Source organism: Polyergus mexicanus, unplaced genomic scaffold (assembly GCF_030449975.1).
Source record: "Polyergus mexicanus isolate NDT 795.1 unplaced genomic scaffold, iyPolMexi1.0 SCAF_16, whole genome shotgun sequence".
Classification (NCBI taxonomy): Eukaryota; Metazoa; Arthropoda; class Insecta; order Hymenoptera; family Formicidae; genus Polyergus; species Polyergus mexicanus.
The window spans coordinates 675,796-691,901 of NW_027223336.1; the positions used below are offsets into that span (position 1 = coordinate 675,796).

Consider the following 16,106-nt stretch of genomic DNA (forward strand, 5'->3'; position numbering starts at 1 on the left):
TTATATATTTCTTACCATCATATACGTACGTCAATCATCATATCGATCTTCTAATTTTCGTCTCTAAAAATGTATTTGATAGGCGTTTTTTCCATAATAATTATATATGATAAAAAAAAAATTATTTAAGTAAAATCAATTTCTGTCACGATAAACATTTGCAATTATTCATTACAGCACGCATTTAAAGAATATTTGTATGTATATATTTGATTGTATATCTGTCTTTAAACAGTTAAATTTATATATGATTTTTTTTTTTTTTTTTTTTTTTATGGAATTTATTTTATTCCTGCATTTTCTTTGGGATCAGAGACTTAGTGATAGCAATATTGTGTTGCGCTTAGTATGAAAGTAATGTCGGACGATGATCGATGACGATAATGATGACTAAGGCCTCTTTTATGCAACATTTTTATCGCGTGTCACGATGTGATAACAATTAACATTATGAAAAATGAAAAGTTTTAAACGCGGTTGTATATCTAACATTGCGCTCAACACATTGCATTGGTATACATAATTTCAGCTAATGAATATCGATTCCATTTTTCACGATAAAGTATTAAGAAAGTTATCATTTTGTTATAAGTTCTTCTTTTAACACTTGTCCATTCGTTAAAAGTTTTCCTACCCCTCTTTTCCTTCAATTATCAATAACTTTAATGATACGTTCGATCTTTGACGATCGAACAAAATAATGATGTGTTAACTTTTAATTGTGATCCTCTATGCTCGCTACAATGATTATAATTATTTTCAACATGACGACCCTTGTTAATAAATTACGAAACAGAAATTTTTCAAAGCCATCACGTGATATCGAAACTTTATAAAAACAGTATTATGTGTGTTTTTATACTTATAAATTTTGATTTAAATGCATGAAGTTAAATCCTGAAGAGCGATAACTTTCGAGCTTTTGCACTTATATAGAAAGTATGGAGTTTTTATGATGATATATACGAGAAATCCTTTTTTTCTCTTCGTTATTTTTTTACGCGAGAAAATATTTTATGCCGCTCAAGATTATACAAGACAGCGTGATAAACACACTGTTTACCATGTATTTTTTTTTATACGATGTGGTGTTATGAGGTTGACTCATAAATTGGAATAAACATATTGCCATAGATAAGTGGAATAAAAATTGCAAGAGTTTCGTTTTTTGCGATATATAAAATGTTATTATTCGCATATAAGAGATAAAATTGTTTTGCTCAATTTAGGGTGCTTGTGTCTTAGATTTCGAATATTTTTTTTATAAATTTTCTCGAAAATCTTACATTTTTTGATCTGTCTACATATAAATAAACTGCTTTTAATTTTCGATAAAATCATGGTTGCTCTCCGATTTTCAAAACTACACTTTTGTACAATATTTATAATCTATTTCTTTTCGTTTTTTTTTTTTTTTTTTTTTTTCGAGAAAAGAGAGAGAGAGAGAGAAAGAGACGGAGGTCTTTTTAGAAGACAAAACCTTCATCTATCAGATATTTGTTTGAGAAAACCATTTTTTCCGAAAAGTTTGCGAATTTCTGCACGTGAGCGGAATAACGAGTTTGTCAAATATAACTTCGACATCCATCGACGTGTTGAGTAGAGTTTGAATGAATAATTCATGGCGTCTTCCGAAGCGTCCAAGACATCGATAATCATCCACTTTGACCAACTATTTCCCGTCCCATCTTCGGCTCGATGATCATTTCACGAATTCCCGCGACACGAAAGCAAGTCGCGTCAGAATCCATCTCACAATCAGATAAGCAGGCTCGTCTCATTTATCGAGAACTATATAGGGCGCTGAGATAAATCATTTTATTTTATATGTATATAAATCTTTACTTTATATATAAAAACTTTATATACATGTATAAATTTCTTAACTTAATTTCTACATTTTTTAACATTTATTTTCAAAACATTCATACAATGTTCGAGAAAAATTAATCCCTTTGTAAATTAATCTTAACAATATATATGTATATTAATAATAAGAGGTATCACATCTGTTCTTTTTATATAGTTTCAATTATTTGATAGAACTTTAAAATCACATTTAATTAGCGAAATATTTAGCGTTGAAGACTAAAAAGATTTGTGAATATCTTTGTATAGAGTTGATCGATCTGTTTCAATTTAGTTAGAAATGTATGTTTTTTTCTTCAAATAAATGTGCAACATTTATGATTCATTCTCTTATAATCGCGAGATCTTTAACATATTTTTCCGCGTATCTTGCGTTTTAATCGCGTTTAGGGATATTCCGTAAAAAAATCGCGTCTCCTATGTCTTTGCTCTCGCGGTGGCGTGTTAAGTCTTGAAATAGTGTTGCGACTTTTAGTAGAACGTGGGACAGAAACGAGACGTTCCCCGTGTCAGCGAAGGGCACAAATGCTTCGCGTGTAGAGGCAAATTGAATGCGTAGGCATATCTATAACCCATACCTATCGAAGTTATCGATTAGCTTTTTGCTCCGCTCTCAAATCCAGGAGGCTTTTCGTCTCTTGACAAATGGTAACGGCACGGCAGGAATGGGAAAGGGAGAAAGATGACTCGCATAAAAGCCGTATTTCTGTTATAAGCTGTAACATATGCGGGACTTTTCAAATGTCAGCCTGCAAATCTTTCTCTGCACTCTCTCGAACCTCTCATCTATTCGAAAAGCTGAGTCATATATTCGTATTCTTTTATATCGATAAAATCTGTAATTTTTTTTTACATCTGCGAGAAGAATTAATTCAATATCAAGGAGAATAAATCACAGTCTTTTTATTATTCATAGAATATTATAACGTGAGTTTTTCTATCATATTAAAAACGCAATTGAAATTGTATTTAATAATACAATTCGGAATGTTATTCGATGCAAATGCGAGGAAAATTAATATTAATAACGCCTTGCGTGTAACATTAATTGCTTCTCCGTAACGATTCGGTAGAACCTTGTACGAGGCAACAAAGTGTAAAGTTCTTAAGACCTGTTAGAAAAAGAACGGATTCGTTGCCATCACTACGCGATCATTAAACATACTTAATCGAAGACTGATACACGAGAACAAATTGCAGCGGATTGAAACTGTGTACTGTTATTGTTGTGAGTTTTTAATTGCTCCATTTATTTATAACGATTGATAACGTCAGTCGTAGTGTTTAAAATATATTTTTTTTTTATTTAAAAATTTTTCAAAATTTATGTATTATTGAAATTTTCTTCTGAAACAAAAAATAATTATATTCAGAATAAGAAATAATCAAATTAGTACTCTTAAGACTTTTAAAATTCTTAAAAATTGAATTTTTTTTTTTGTAAGGCTATCGAACTATTTTATATCTTACAAAAACAGCGGTAATTCTTATTTAATTCCTTTAACTTTAACGAAGATAATAGAGAATATTAAAGGAATTAGTTTATCATCAAAGACTTTTTCTACCCCCATAAAATCTATGTCTAATGTAAAGTTTCAAGTTTATTTGAGTATACGGGTTGCCAAACTTCTCTTGTTAGGCCACTCTTAGTCTGAACAGTACAGACAAGTGATTAATTTACATTTCTGTTAAAGAAATAAGAACAAAATCGATGTTGATTCATACTTGAAGAGAGGCGTTCGGAGAGAACTTAAGAGTTTAGACAAAAGCGACACCGTATGCATGTATAGCGGACAGCTTAATTGGCAATTAACCGATGTCCATGTTCCAGTAGCGGCATGGTGCAAACCGTCGGAGCCAATTTATCGCCGGACCAAACATTCGGATCGATTCGGTCGCTCTCGGTGACGAGGGAAGTTGCCAGTTTTCCTCTATCGCGAACACCCACGCCGCCTCCGCAGCATAGGTAAGTGAATTCTGTTTATTTACTTGGCTCAGATGCGTTAAACAAACAACGATTGAGATACTTTGCGAAATTAACGAAATGCCTCTGAGAAGAAAGAAAAGTAGTTTCCGATTCGAGTGTCGGCTGAAAAATACTTGATATATAAAGCCAATTTTTATTTAATCAACAAATTCTAAGTAAGATTTAGTAATTCCGTTTATTCTTATATAGTATAAGATGCATAAATTTTCTATCGTCTTGTCCTTTAACTTTCAGTCCGTAAGATCGCTCTAAAGAATCCACGCGCACTGCTTTACTTTTTGAAAAATTCTATTTCTAATTCGGAATAAAACAAATTATAATGAAGATATGCATTTTAAGACATTCTAGAAAATAAATAAATACGCGAAATTAAGATCTTTCAAATATCGATAATATGATACATAGAATACGAATTTATGGACTGACGGTTTCACGCGGCCGAAACGAATCCGCATATTGACAAGACGAACGGCCTTCCGCGGTCGTCGTTGCAGAACGTCGGCATCGCTGGTGGCGAACCCCGAGGAGCTGGTAGGCGTCGATAGCCCTCTAAGGGAGGCCTCCCCCAGGCCGGAGGTGCGCGTGGTCGCGCCATCCCATCGGCCGCCATCGATGTCCGTCCTGGCGGCGGCAAACGGCGGCCACCGTCACCACCCTCATGCCGTCTCCACGGCGAACCGCAAATCCGTCAGCATACTGCTGCCCGAGCAAACCAACGGATGACCCCAGTTGCTGCAGCAGCAGCAGCAGCAGCATGGCTTCGTACACCGTTGCGACGAGGCACCGCTCTCGATTTAAGATTCGCCGCTTGTCATCGAGAGGACATTTCCGACTGAGATGACGATGGTGACGAGCGAACGCGTGATCGTCCGGATAACTGAGAATTAATTAATCTCGTGAGTTCGCATCGCGCCTCCGATCGGGCACGATCTTCACGTACAGCGCACGAGTAACGCAATCAGTCATAAATATGACTGGCTCGTTAAGGAACGAGTGATTGATGACCGGTTAATGTCATATAACATCAACCATAGTTTGACTAACTTCTCGTACGTATATAGTTAGCTTGATCGTTGTAGATGCGAGATCTCGAGAGAGAGTTGAACTATGGCCGATGTTAGGAGAGTCGCCGCGTGAAACGACCGGTTGTCTCTTATCTCGCTTGAATAACGACGTTCATTCGTGAATCGATATAATCGGATCATTACGGAACATCGCTGCGTGTACGGTAGTGATGCCCAATATTGATCTCGACTGGAAACCGTGCTTAGTGTCTCTAAATTTTAGTATTCGACAACAAGTTTTATCATTAAACCCTAAGAACCTAAGATAATTTCCCACGTGAGATTTGAGAATATTTGGGAGAATATTATGATCATAAATTGTGCGTGTGCATGCGTGTATGAGTGTGGAAATGTGGAAATTTTTCTCCGTATTGTACATAGTATTCAACAGAAATGAGAATGAAAACGTGGGAGAAATTTTACATTTCCGAACTATGAACCCGTGCTTCGATTTACGCTCGCTGTATTATTAGAGCGTTCTTATGCATTATTGATGATCTAGAGAGATTCAACGTGCAGTACTGATCAAAGGTGCTATTTAACATGCACACGTTGATCGCTATATGAACCGGTAATTTTACATCAAATATTTTACGCGAATTATATGCGTGTCAAAAATTATGAATTAATATTCATCGCAGTATAAATGTATTGCAGAATATCATGTAATATGTATAGAAAATTATTAAATTCGTATATAAAGAGTAATAGGCAGCAGGACTACAGGTTTAGGAGAATTTTTACTTTGCTTGATTTGATAAGTAAATAAATTTACGTTGGAAGAACGTATAAAAAATTATGAAGGTTTGTGTAACTTTGCTATTTAGTTAAAAGCTTAACAAGTTTATTGATATTAATTTTATATATGCGACGAAATTTGTATGCGTTTTGCAATAGAGGATTATTCTAGGCAAATTGAATTTGGATTATTATATTTTCGCAGTTTGTAAATAGAATTCTGATAACATCTTTGCAGGCTTCATTATTGATGTGCTTTTTCTCTATCTGTATTTTTTTGCAATTACGATAAAAAGGATGTAGTTTACACGGATCGAATTTTTCAAACACCGTTAATTTTTTCGATGCCATATAAAAAAAAAGAAATAATCTACGCTTGCGTTATTTTTCTTTGCATATTAGATAATTCTTGCAATTGAAATATATGTCAGAGAAAATATTTGATATTAAAAGTATCAAGATAAAAATTTAATTCTGTCAAAATGTTTGCAAATTAATATCGTGCACGCGAATATGTTTACCTTCTATGCATCAAGAATTAATTTCGGTGGTACATTAGAATTCATGGCGACCTTTTTCCGCGCATCGAAAGAGTTAACGTCTGGCAGAGAAAGACACCCAGCACGGTTTCGCACTAATTAAATGCATTAATTAAGTCTCGGTTATTTTCGACTCGCGCCGGACGATACGCCCTTCCTATATACACCGCCAAAAGGAGCAGCAAGCTCTCATGATCATAGAGATCCAATAACTATACGTCGCAACGGCGCGCGTTTCTGGCCAAAAGTAGTTTTTAAGATATCCTCGCGCGCGCGATTTTAGCACGTCCTTCTAAGGCGGGAGACACGATCCAACGAAACGAGAAAAGTTGAGATTATTCCGAATCTTCTACTTTTTGCGAATTCACCCACTTTCTAATTATCCAACGCTGAAACAAAATCTCATGGATTATTAGATTTTTTGTAACAACAATCTAGAATCATTGAACAATTAGATTTACATTTTGTTATTTTATTTTATTTTACAATCTAGAAACTTAATTCAATACAATTTTTATTAGCGATGTAAAATAGGCCTTTGAAAAATATCGAACGAGAGTGACTAGAGAATCGACTTTAGGCTGACTTTGTATTTCCCTGGGTAGGTATTCTATATATTCGAGGCATCTTAAATATTTCGCTGACTTCGATTTTTCAAGAACGGTCTTTGGTGCTTGAGGGAGGAAGGCAAGTTGAGCGGACGAACCGTCTTTTCTCTTGTGGCCCCGAATCTTCGATATCGGTCACAAGATGAATCGATGTCGCGAGAGCTGCGGAGATTTCCGTTTTGATCCAGGTAGGCAGATAGGTAACTAAAAGATATATAGACAAGCCATGCGAATCGTTGGCAGAGATTCAAACTCGTCTATAAAGGCCGATGTTCGGCACAATTTGCGCAGGATCGAAGTGATACTCTTATTTTTAGTCCGAACGGATTATCTTTGAGTCGTTTGAACTGATTCAACGAAAGACAGACACTTAACTGGCGTTCATGCTAGTAAAATAATACGATGGATACCGATACGATAGTAGAAAGATTCCTCACAATCTATAGTGCGATAATTCATTCTTTCTTCTCGGTATCGACGGTTTTTTTCTCGTAACATTTATCAATTCTTGTTAAATCTATTTAACTTTGAAATATACCACATAGATATTCACACTTCGTGTCAGACAATTTTTTTATATCTTATGACCACAGAATATTTGTTTTTGAAAAACATGTATATTCAATTGTTTATTATGTCAAATATTACCGATGGATTTACAGATGCATACATGAGAATTATTTATCACATATTGAAATATTACTTGTAAATTTACATATGTAGACCTTTACACGATCAAATAACTTATGTAATTTTCGAGAAATAACGACTGAAGATTTCATATTTCCGGATAAAAATTAGGGCGTCTTCGAGAAAAACTAATCAAAGTATCGATTAGTACTTAGTTGAGTCAGGATAAAACGAGGACTGGCGAAATGACTGTAACCCTTGACAATCTATCTATCACAGAGATATTTGTGTTGCGCTAAATTGCGAAAAAGAACAGTGGAGAAAAATTAAGGGAAACTGCAACGAGTGGCAAGATCGAAATTTGATTTGGTTGAAATGAGTTTAATGAGAAATCGTGTTTCATATAACTGAAAATAATAAAGCGGAAGTATAAGAAAAGGGAAATCTCAAATATCCAATATTTCACAACAGTGATCTTTGTACGTATCGAAGTGAACGTTAAATAATAATTTTTAAATCTAAATTTCGTAAGAAAATAATTAATTTACTTATACAAATTTTTAAGTATTTTTAAATTTATAATGATTATATTAATCGTATGTAACAACATGTGTATATGTTATTTTGCTATATTATAAATTTTTATAATACGTATGAAAAATTAATAGTTTATGAAATAATTAACTTTTATTATTTTTATATAAGATAACTCACACATACAGAGAAATCAAGGATTTATAAAAAAAATTAGTATAGTATACTAAAGAATTAAAAGTTTATAACATTTAAAAATGAGCGATTTATTAATATATATATATATAGTCTGAAAAATATTCAGCTTATTATAAGCTATATGTAAAATAGATTCGAATTTAATCCGATTATTAGATAACATTTTAGTTGAGAGATTAAGGTTTTTACATTCTAGTTGGACGAGAAGAGAACAATTTATTACGTGTATAACGAGATCTGTTTTCATATAATCTCTTGTAAAATTCCATTTCCATTAACGTTCGTGACAATATGTACAGAGCTCGGTGTTCCATATTGTGAATTCAAATATCAAAATCAACGCGAAATATCTCATTACATTGAAATATGTATTTCTATTTTAATAGAAGATTTGAAGCAAATTTGTTAAAGTCGACAATATTTAGAATTTTGTATATTTGTCGGTATCATCAATCGTTTCATTCTGAAATGTCGGCTTTTTTTTCTTTTTACCTCGTTATTTTACGATCGGATCGAACATGACAGACACGTATGACGCTTCGTAAGAGATTATCGATGTCAAACAGAAGAATTGTATCGTCTCGATAATAAAGCGAAACTCTTTCCTTGCGGAAAGAATTGATGTTCTCGCGATGGGAGAAATAAAAAGAGAGACAGAAGAGCAAGTTTTAATGAATAACACGGTCCTTAACATAACATTGGCCCAATGATGATCGGATTAGGTGTTTTTGATGGAATTGACCGAAATTGGATACAAGACCTTTGCGACGCTAATTAACACATATCGCATCGAAAATTTGCAGAAACTAAAAATAGATGTGATAATTGAAAAAGTTACGAGCTCCAGAAGAAAACCAGAAGTATACCATCTCGCTTTAAGCTTGATAAATTTGAAAAAGTGAATTTAAAATTATGTTAGAAAATTTTTAGGGAAAAGAAGGATAGAAAAAAATCATTTTATAATTATTACACATATAGTATATCGTGATATGTATAAACGTGCCATTATATAACCGAGAAACTTAATTATTATTTCAGCAAGTAAATTTAAAATACAATTTGTGTGTGTGTGTGTGTGTGTGTGTGTATGTGTGTATAATAAAGGATAAAACATCGAATTAGGATAAAATGAGTAACAAAAATGTACCTTAACGAAGGTTAAGTTCAAAGACATAAAATATCAACATCAAGCGATACGTGTTAAAGGGTGTTTCAATGGGACTCCGTAGAGAATGGTGCTAACTGGAATAACAAGAGAATTTTCCTTGGTGAGTAACTCTTATCGTAGGAGAAACGGTGGGTACTAATCGCGTAGTATATTTAAAGGTAAGACTAGTTCTTAAAATAGCGTTATGCTCATAATTTTCTGCTTGCTCGTCAATGATATTTGGTCATCCCAGATCCTTCTCGAACAGGCAGCCGAAATTTTTAAGTAAGACTCTAGTCCTGTAAATACGTAGATAGTAACGAAGGAGAATGGAGGACGAATGGAGAAGCATGTGATAAGTTTATGAAACGCATGTCATGTTTATGATTGTATCGGATAGGAAAAGGTATTGTTAACGATCGCAAATGAATACACTTTCTGTAAAGCTTATCGGCTGTATCGGCTGTATCTGAACATTGTTAACTCTTTGAGAAAGATATTTAGTTACGGGGAAAAAAAAAAAAAAATTCTTTCTTCGAAAGAATTATATGACCATGATTGTTATCTCATATAAAAAATGAAATCGGGTCAAGAAAAATGGAGAAAAGAATTTAAAGAAATTTATTCTTTTCGTTCTCTAATTTGAAATATTCTACGTTATTCGTGTTTTTTATAAATGCAAAACCGGTTCGAAGAGTTAATAAAATGGATGTGTACGCTGTTCATCTTGAAACGAATCAAAGCCGTAAATTGCGAAGCCGCGCGTGGCGGTATAGCGATACATATATCGTTTATCTGATTGTGAGTAAGATAGCGTGATGCTCAGACTAACAGCAGAGGGCTCAATTATAAGCGCTCTTGTTCCTTAAACGTATAGAGGAGCGAAAAATTAATATAGTAGAATTAATGGGTGAGAACCACAGCGTATATCGATCATGTCGGAACACTGGCGGATGAACTTGCGAACTTTCGCCAGTCACGGCTTCGATTTTACGCGGGGCTTTGGAAAGTAAACGGTGTGCATAATCCGGCGAGCCGTTTAAATTGTGCTCTTGTATTAACGACGTGCTAATTATTCCGCGGGTCTTATAGAGGATCTCAAGCGACTCCCGTTGATCGAAACCCGTTTGAAAGACACTTTGTGTCCATGCCGAGAACTCGGGCATGCTTGGATTTCTGAGGATCCGCGCGATAATATATCAGACAATATATTTACATTAATTGTAACGGTCTAGTAACGCATACTCTCGTGTATGTAGCTCACTCAATAGCATTTGTTCGTGCTGTCATGTCGTAGGGTAATGATTGATGACGGAGGAGAAGAGGATGTATGCGAATGATCGCATACAGGCAGGCGATTCGTCGAATCATCTGACCGCGAGTAGAATTCGCGATTTCGCTGTTTATCTGGCGGATGACATAAGTCACATTTTTCTTCAAAAAATTTTCTTCCGGGTTGCTCTTTGGTGGCGATAATCGACGTTAAATGCGGGCCTGTCGCATTTTTAATTCTCAATTCTCAAATCGCGAACGATCGTACATTGGAAAATGCAAAGCCATTTCAATTGCAATTTAATTCTGTTATAATATTTATAATATATAATATTTACTATATGAATCATTACATCGAGAAAGATTTCCAAAATGTGATTTATGTCACTGCTATGTAATAAATGGCCTAAAGCCACACGATATGGTAGACAAAGGAAGCGTGTGCCAAAAAGTAGGACAAATTTCTCTCGCGAAACGAGACAATTCGTATATTCTTTCTTTTTTTTATATGTTCCATCTCGTCCTATTGTTCCATTTTTGGCATGCTAGATGTAATATCTAGTAACATAACACTGAAATCACGATTTGAGGGATGCCACGATATTTATTTAATAATTCCTACGACATTCAATATCTTCAAGATGGAATTGTAAAATCAGATGGATTAAATTTCGGAGCTTATGAGAGAAGTTTATGGCAAAAAGTTAGTGGCAAGTTTACGGCATCGTTAATAGCGATGTTTTAAGGATTTTAATGCAACGATGATGATGTATTTTTCGGAAAATTTGAGGAATTTAATTTTAAAATATCCTCCTAATTTTAATTCGATCTTAGAATTAAAATTGAGAGAATTGAACGCTGATAAATTTTCTCAAAAAAGGTGGATTAATCGTTGTTTCACTAAAGTCTTTTATTATTTTCGCGATACGGACCAGGCAGAATCGTTCGCTATGCTCAAGCTTCAATACTCGATTCTCGCTCTGTTCTCCTCCAGTCGATCGACTTATTTTATTCTTACGAACGGGGATAATTTGAGCGATGTGCGATTCGGATGAATTGCTTCAGCGTGGATGAGAATCGAAAATTAATGCGACTTTTGTTGCTCCTCGTTGGTGCCTTCTTTCCCGAATGGCAGAGGATGCATTCTCACGCCTTCAATCGATAATGGCAGGATTTCAGTTATGTAGAATAAATATAATTCTCTTTTTTTTTTATTTTTTAGGCGAATTGTGATAGAACGCGTAGCTACGTATAAGCTATAAGATTGATTTAAGTGACTATTATAATTACGATTTTAATTATCACTTATACGAAGTCGATAAACGGGCAAGTCTGCAGTGCGCAACTTGCGATTTTATCGAGATCGAGATGACATCTTTGTTCTTCTTTTTAATTTTAAGGCTCGGCATGAGCGCAAAAAGCCAAATGAATACTGCACGAATACTTTACAAAACGATATATAGTGTTGATCTTTTGAAGGGATGATTAATATTACGCGACACTGAATTTCGTTGTAAGTAAAATTAGAAAGGGACAAAATACTTATTATTTATACTTAGTATTTTAGTCTAATTGTATATCCGTGATAACAAGCTGACAAATAAACCATACTTGTAAGACCTGCCCGTTTACAGGCTTCACATAAATTAGATATAAATATGCGATTTATAGATGTGTCAAGTCCTTTCGGGGAGGGGAGGGGGGGACTCGAGCGACTCGCGTTCACGGTATATTTACTACATACACATATACACGTATACATAGTTAAGACGCAACTTTACTATACGTCAGGATGAGTTTTATATAGCTGTTGATTATAAAGAGGCTGATTAAGTTTAGATATCGTTCCAGTGTACTCGATACATTTGATATAACGTAGTTTAAAGATACTCGCGCGTATAATATACACGCGTTATTATTACATATTGTCATCTCATTACTATTATACTTTAAGATAAATATATCCGACGATTATATCCAGTCTCTCAGACGTGTTCGACACGATTGCGACGTCGCGACGAACGGAGGATAAGAGAGCGAAGTGTTTTTGGAGAATAGAATTATTCCTCAATTCTATGACTATATAAAATTCGGATAATGTGGGTATTAATTCAAATTTGCTCGCTTATTAACAGACTGGAAAAGAGCATCAACTTTATATCTTACTGCTTATCTTGATAATGAAAAATGAGGAAAGAAAAATGGCCACGTATAAAGATATTAGACAAAGTTAAAAAAAAAAAAAAAAATAAATAACAAATATTTGTTGTGATATTTAAAATTATTTAGGGTTAAATTTAACCTTATTATCATAATAGTTGAGGATCAATTTCTGTTTGGACAGAGAAAACACTCGTTGCGTTTAAATATACATTGATTTTACTACGGAATTTACAATGTCGATTGAGACGTTTTCGAAATGAATAATTCAACGATCAAAAGGTTTGAAATTTCGTTGTAACAGAATGCGGTGAAATCTCTTTAATCTATGCACATAAGGCGATCTGCAGTTTGTATTGGAAGTAACGAAAGTTTGATTTCGCAAAATCGATCGCGGTTTCGCGGTATTTCTTATAAAGGAATTCTATTGCATCGAGGTTGGTTGCAGCCGGCATGGTTTTATTTGCGTTTTGTACCAAACGACGGCAATAAAGGGAAACAGTTATGGGCCTTGTAATATATGTAGAGACATAAGGAACGAAAATATCAGACATAAATTCCGATTACGTCACACAGGAGGTGCCGCATGTAACTCCCATTACAGCGTGTTATAAGACACGGGACCAGGTCAGCCTCTATCAAGCGAGATAACCCACTTTTCTCTCGACATGTTTTGTAAAAATAGGCAATCTTTTTGACACTGAATTTTATTCGATCCCGGTTCGATGTCATATAACGCACTTTTTGATGTCAATAAAATATTTAGTATCCATTTCGTCGCAAACCGCTGTTTTCTCTGTCGCAGACGGAGGTGCTCCGAGAAAGTTAACTATGACATAATCGACGGCGTCGCTCTCGCGAGACGAACGCGAACGAAGAGGTTGCATATGTGTGAATCTCCCCGCATTTAAAAAAGCGTTTTAAGCAAGATCCGATTAGCGTAGTGAGATCGTTACGGCTAAACATTTATATCATCGTTATCACTATATCATCACACTCTATCCATCGTTACTATTACCCCATCATCGTACGCTCGATGACGAGGTGTAGTGCGCTCTATACTCGATATTCTGTGTCGATACCTACACCTAATTGTATATTAACAATGTTGATCGCATTGTGTAAAGAGTTGAAGTTACAGTCTAATAAAATCACTCTTCATATCCAGGTCCTTCTACTCGACGACATGTCTCGTTCCTGATTATTGTGTGAAAATGAATCGAGGAGAATAACGATATATGCTTAACGTTCTTTACGAATTTTAAAAATAAAAAAGAGAGATAGATATTATTCTCCAATCGCTAATTAAATTTTAATGTATCTGAATTTTATTAATAAGTTTCTTAATCCTTGATCATTTCATCATAAAAGAGAAAAATAGAATATTTTCTTTTTTATATTATAAGAAAGAAAAGAAGTTTTTAAAGAATCTTGAATTTTCTTAGAGGAGATCTTTTTATATTACATCGAATAAAATGAGAGGTCTCTTCTTGCGAGAGAAAATATAAAAAAATACGAATTATTTTAAAGCCAATATTCATATCGATTGAGAATCCTTGCTCTCTAAAACATTCTTGAAGTTCTGCAATCACGATACTTAAAATCGAGACGATATTCCTCGGAATGTGTCGTTGCTCGCCATTCTATTTTCCATTTTATATACGCACTTTCCATGAGAGATAAGATTTTAAACCGGATTTACTTATCGATCGAAATTCATAAAGTAAAAACCGATCTATATTTAAGCATCTACCATAAGTTCGATGGAGTGATCGGTTAACGTAAGAGAGAAAACCGTGAAAAATAAAATGAACATTTTTTCTCTCGCAAAGTCACGCAAAATCATTATCCTAGGATTTACGAGGCATAATACGCATCGTATTTATTCTCACGCATACACGTACGTACTATTTATTTGTATATTATTTTACAGAATAAATATGCATCCTTATATCCTTGGTCCGCATTACGTTCTTTCTGTACTCTCAATTAGATAATGAGCAGTTTTTCGTTCGAATCGTATAAATTTTTTTTTTTTTTTTTTTTTTTTATCGTTTTCAAACTTGGAATGAAAATGGAAGGATAAGGAACAATGCTATTAGGTATATAATATTTTTTTTTTATTGTCCTTTTATAACGTACAATCAACAACGTGTTTTTTTCTTTCCTTTTTTTTTCTTGTAACCCATATACCAGCAATTAATTTTTAAAAGGACACGTTAGACGTCTCTCGTGGGGATTAATATATAAATAATTGAGTTTATACAATTAGATAGCTGAATATATATGTATTAACGAACTTACGAATAACAAAACATCCCGCTGACGGGACATTTGGTTATAGATTAATATTATAATAGTTATATCCGAGAGGGGAGCAACAATTAAGGTTTTAATAAATGTTGTAACATCGTGAGTAGGAGAAGTAAGCGTTACGGATTCGCAAAGAGAGTAGATAAGATCGAGTGTACTTATATGTATACGTATCAACGTTAGGTACACATTTTTTGTTAATATTTCTCGTACATATTATAAATATGCATCACAGATATGTCGTTGTTTGTAGAACGAAAGGAAAGAAGAATCGGCGAGAAAAAATATACCCGGTTATTCCGAAAATGATGTGCACAAAAAAACAGTATTTTTTTCTTAAAAGTATGTTTTGAAATTTTTTTACTTATAATTATTCGTTTTTAATAAATAAAGCGAAATATTCAGCGCAAAATAATAACACAAAAAAAAAAAAAAAACAATTTTCTTAATTCTAAGATCACTTCTTTTTTCTCTACAAAAAAATAAATTGCACCATTGTTTCCTTTCTTTGTATTTAAATCTTTAATTTTAAAAATTCGTAAAACGGAAAGATTATCTGAAGACCATATTCTGCTATATATGTGCTCAACTTTTTTAGAATATTTTGTATATTTTTTTGCGGGCATCTAGGAAAGAATTAAGAAATGTAAAATTAATATCTCGATGTATCTCGCGAATAAAATGAGTTGATTTCTGATTGATAGCAGATTGCAAAGAATATGTGGTAAATATTGTACAATGAAAAAAATTCTTGTTTGTTTGACACTAACGACGTGCCGTAACGAAATTTTTTTTTTGATGAATATAAACTAAAAAGGAGGAATCATATAACATTGTTAATGATCAACTATAATACAATATTACATATCGATCTAGGCTCCGTCGTTCCTTGCGTCGCGATGAATATGAATGACAAATACAAATCGTATTCATTACCCATCTGCTAGCAACAATCTTAACGAAGGTATATCGTACAACTGTACAACTTTGCTATCTCTCTTTTTTTACGGTAATAGAATATTAATAATAACGAACGTAGTAACGTGG

General features: G+C 33.9%; 1 protein-coding gene across 6 annotated transcripts in view; it reads left to right on the plus strand.

The window, feature by feature from the left end:
- Positions 1-14,701, plus strand: part of LOC138940034 (uncharacterized) — a 62,470-nt gene extending 47,769 nt beyond the window's left edge. For 4 of the 6 annotated variants that reach the window (XM_070308518.1, XM_070308521.1, XM_070308520.1 and 1 more), the window contains exons 5-6: positions 3,701-3,835; positions 4,351-13,909. In XM_070308518.1, the coding sequence (XP_070164619.1) occupies positions 3,701-3,835; positions 4,351-4,579 (364 nt within the window). In that variant the 3' untranslated portion in view covers positions 4,580-13,909. Of the gene's footprint in view, positions 1-3,700; positions 3,836-4,261; positions 4,327-4,350 lie in introns of those variants that run through there. The other 2 variants (XM_070308519.1, XM_070308523.1) reach the window with 2 other exon arrangements.
- Positions 14,702-16,106: the final 1,405 nt, after the last annotated feature.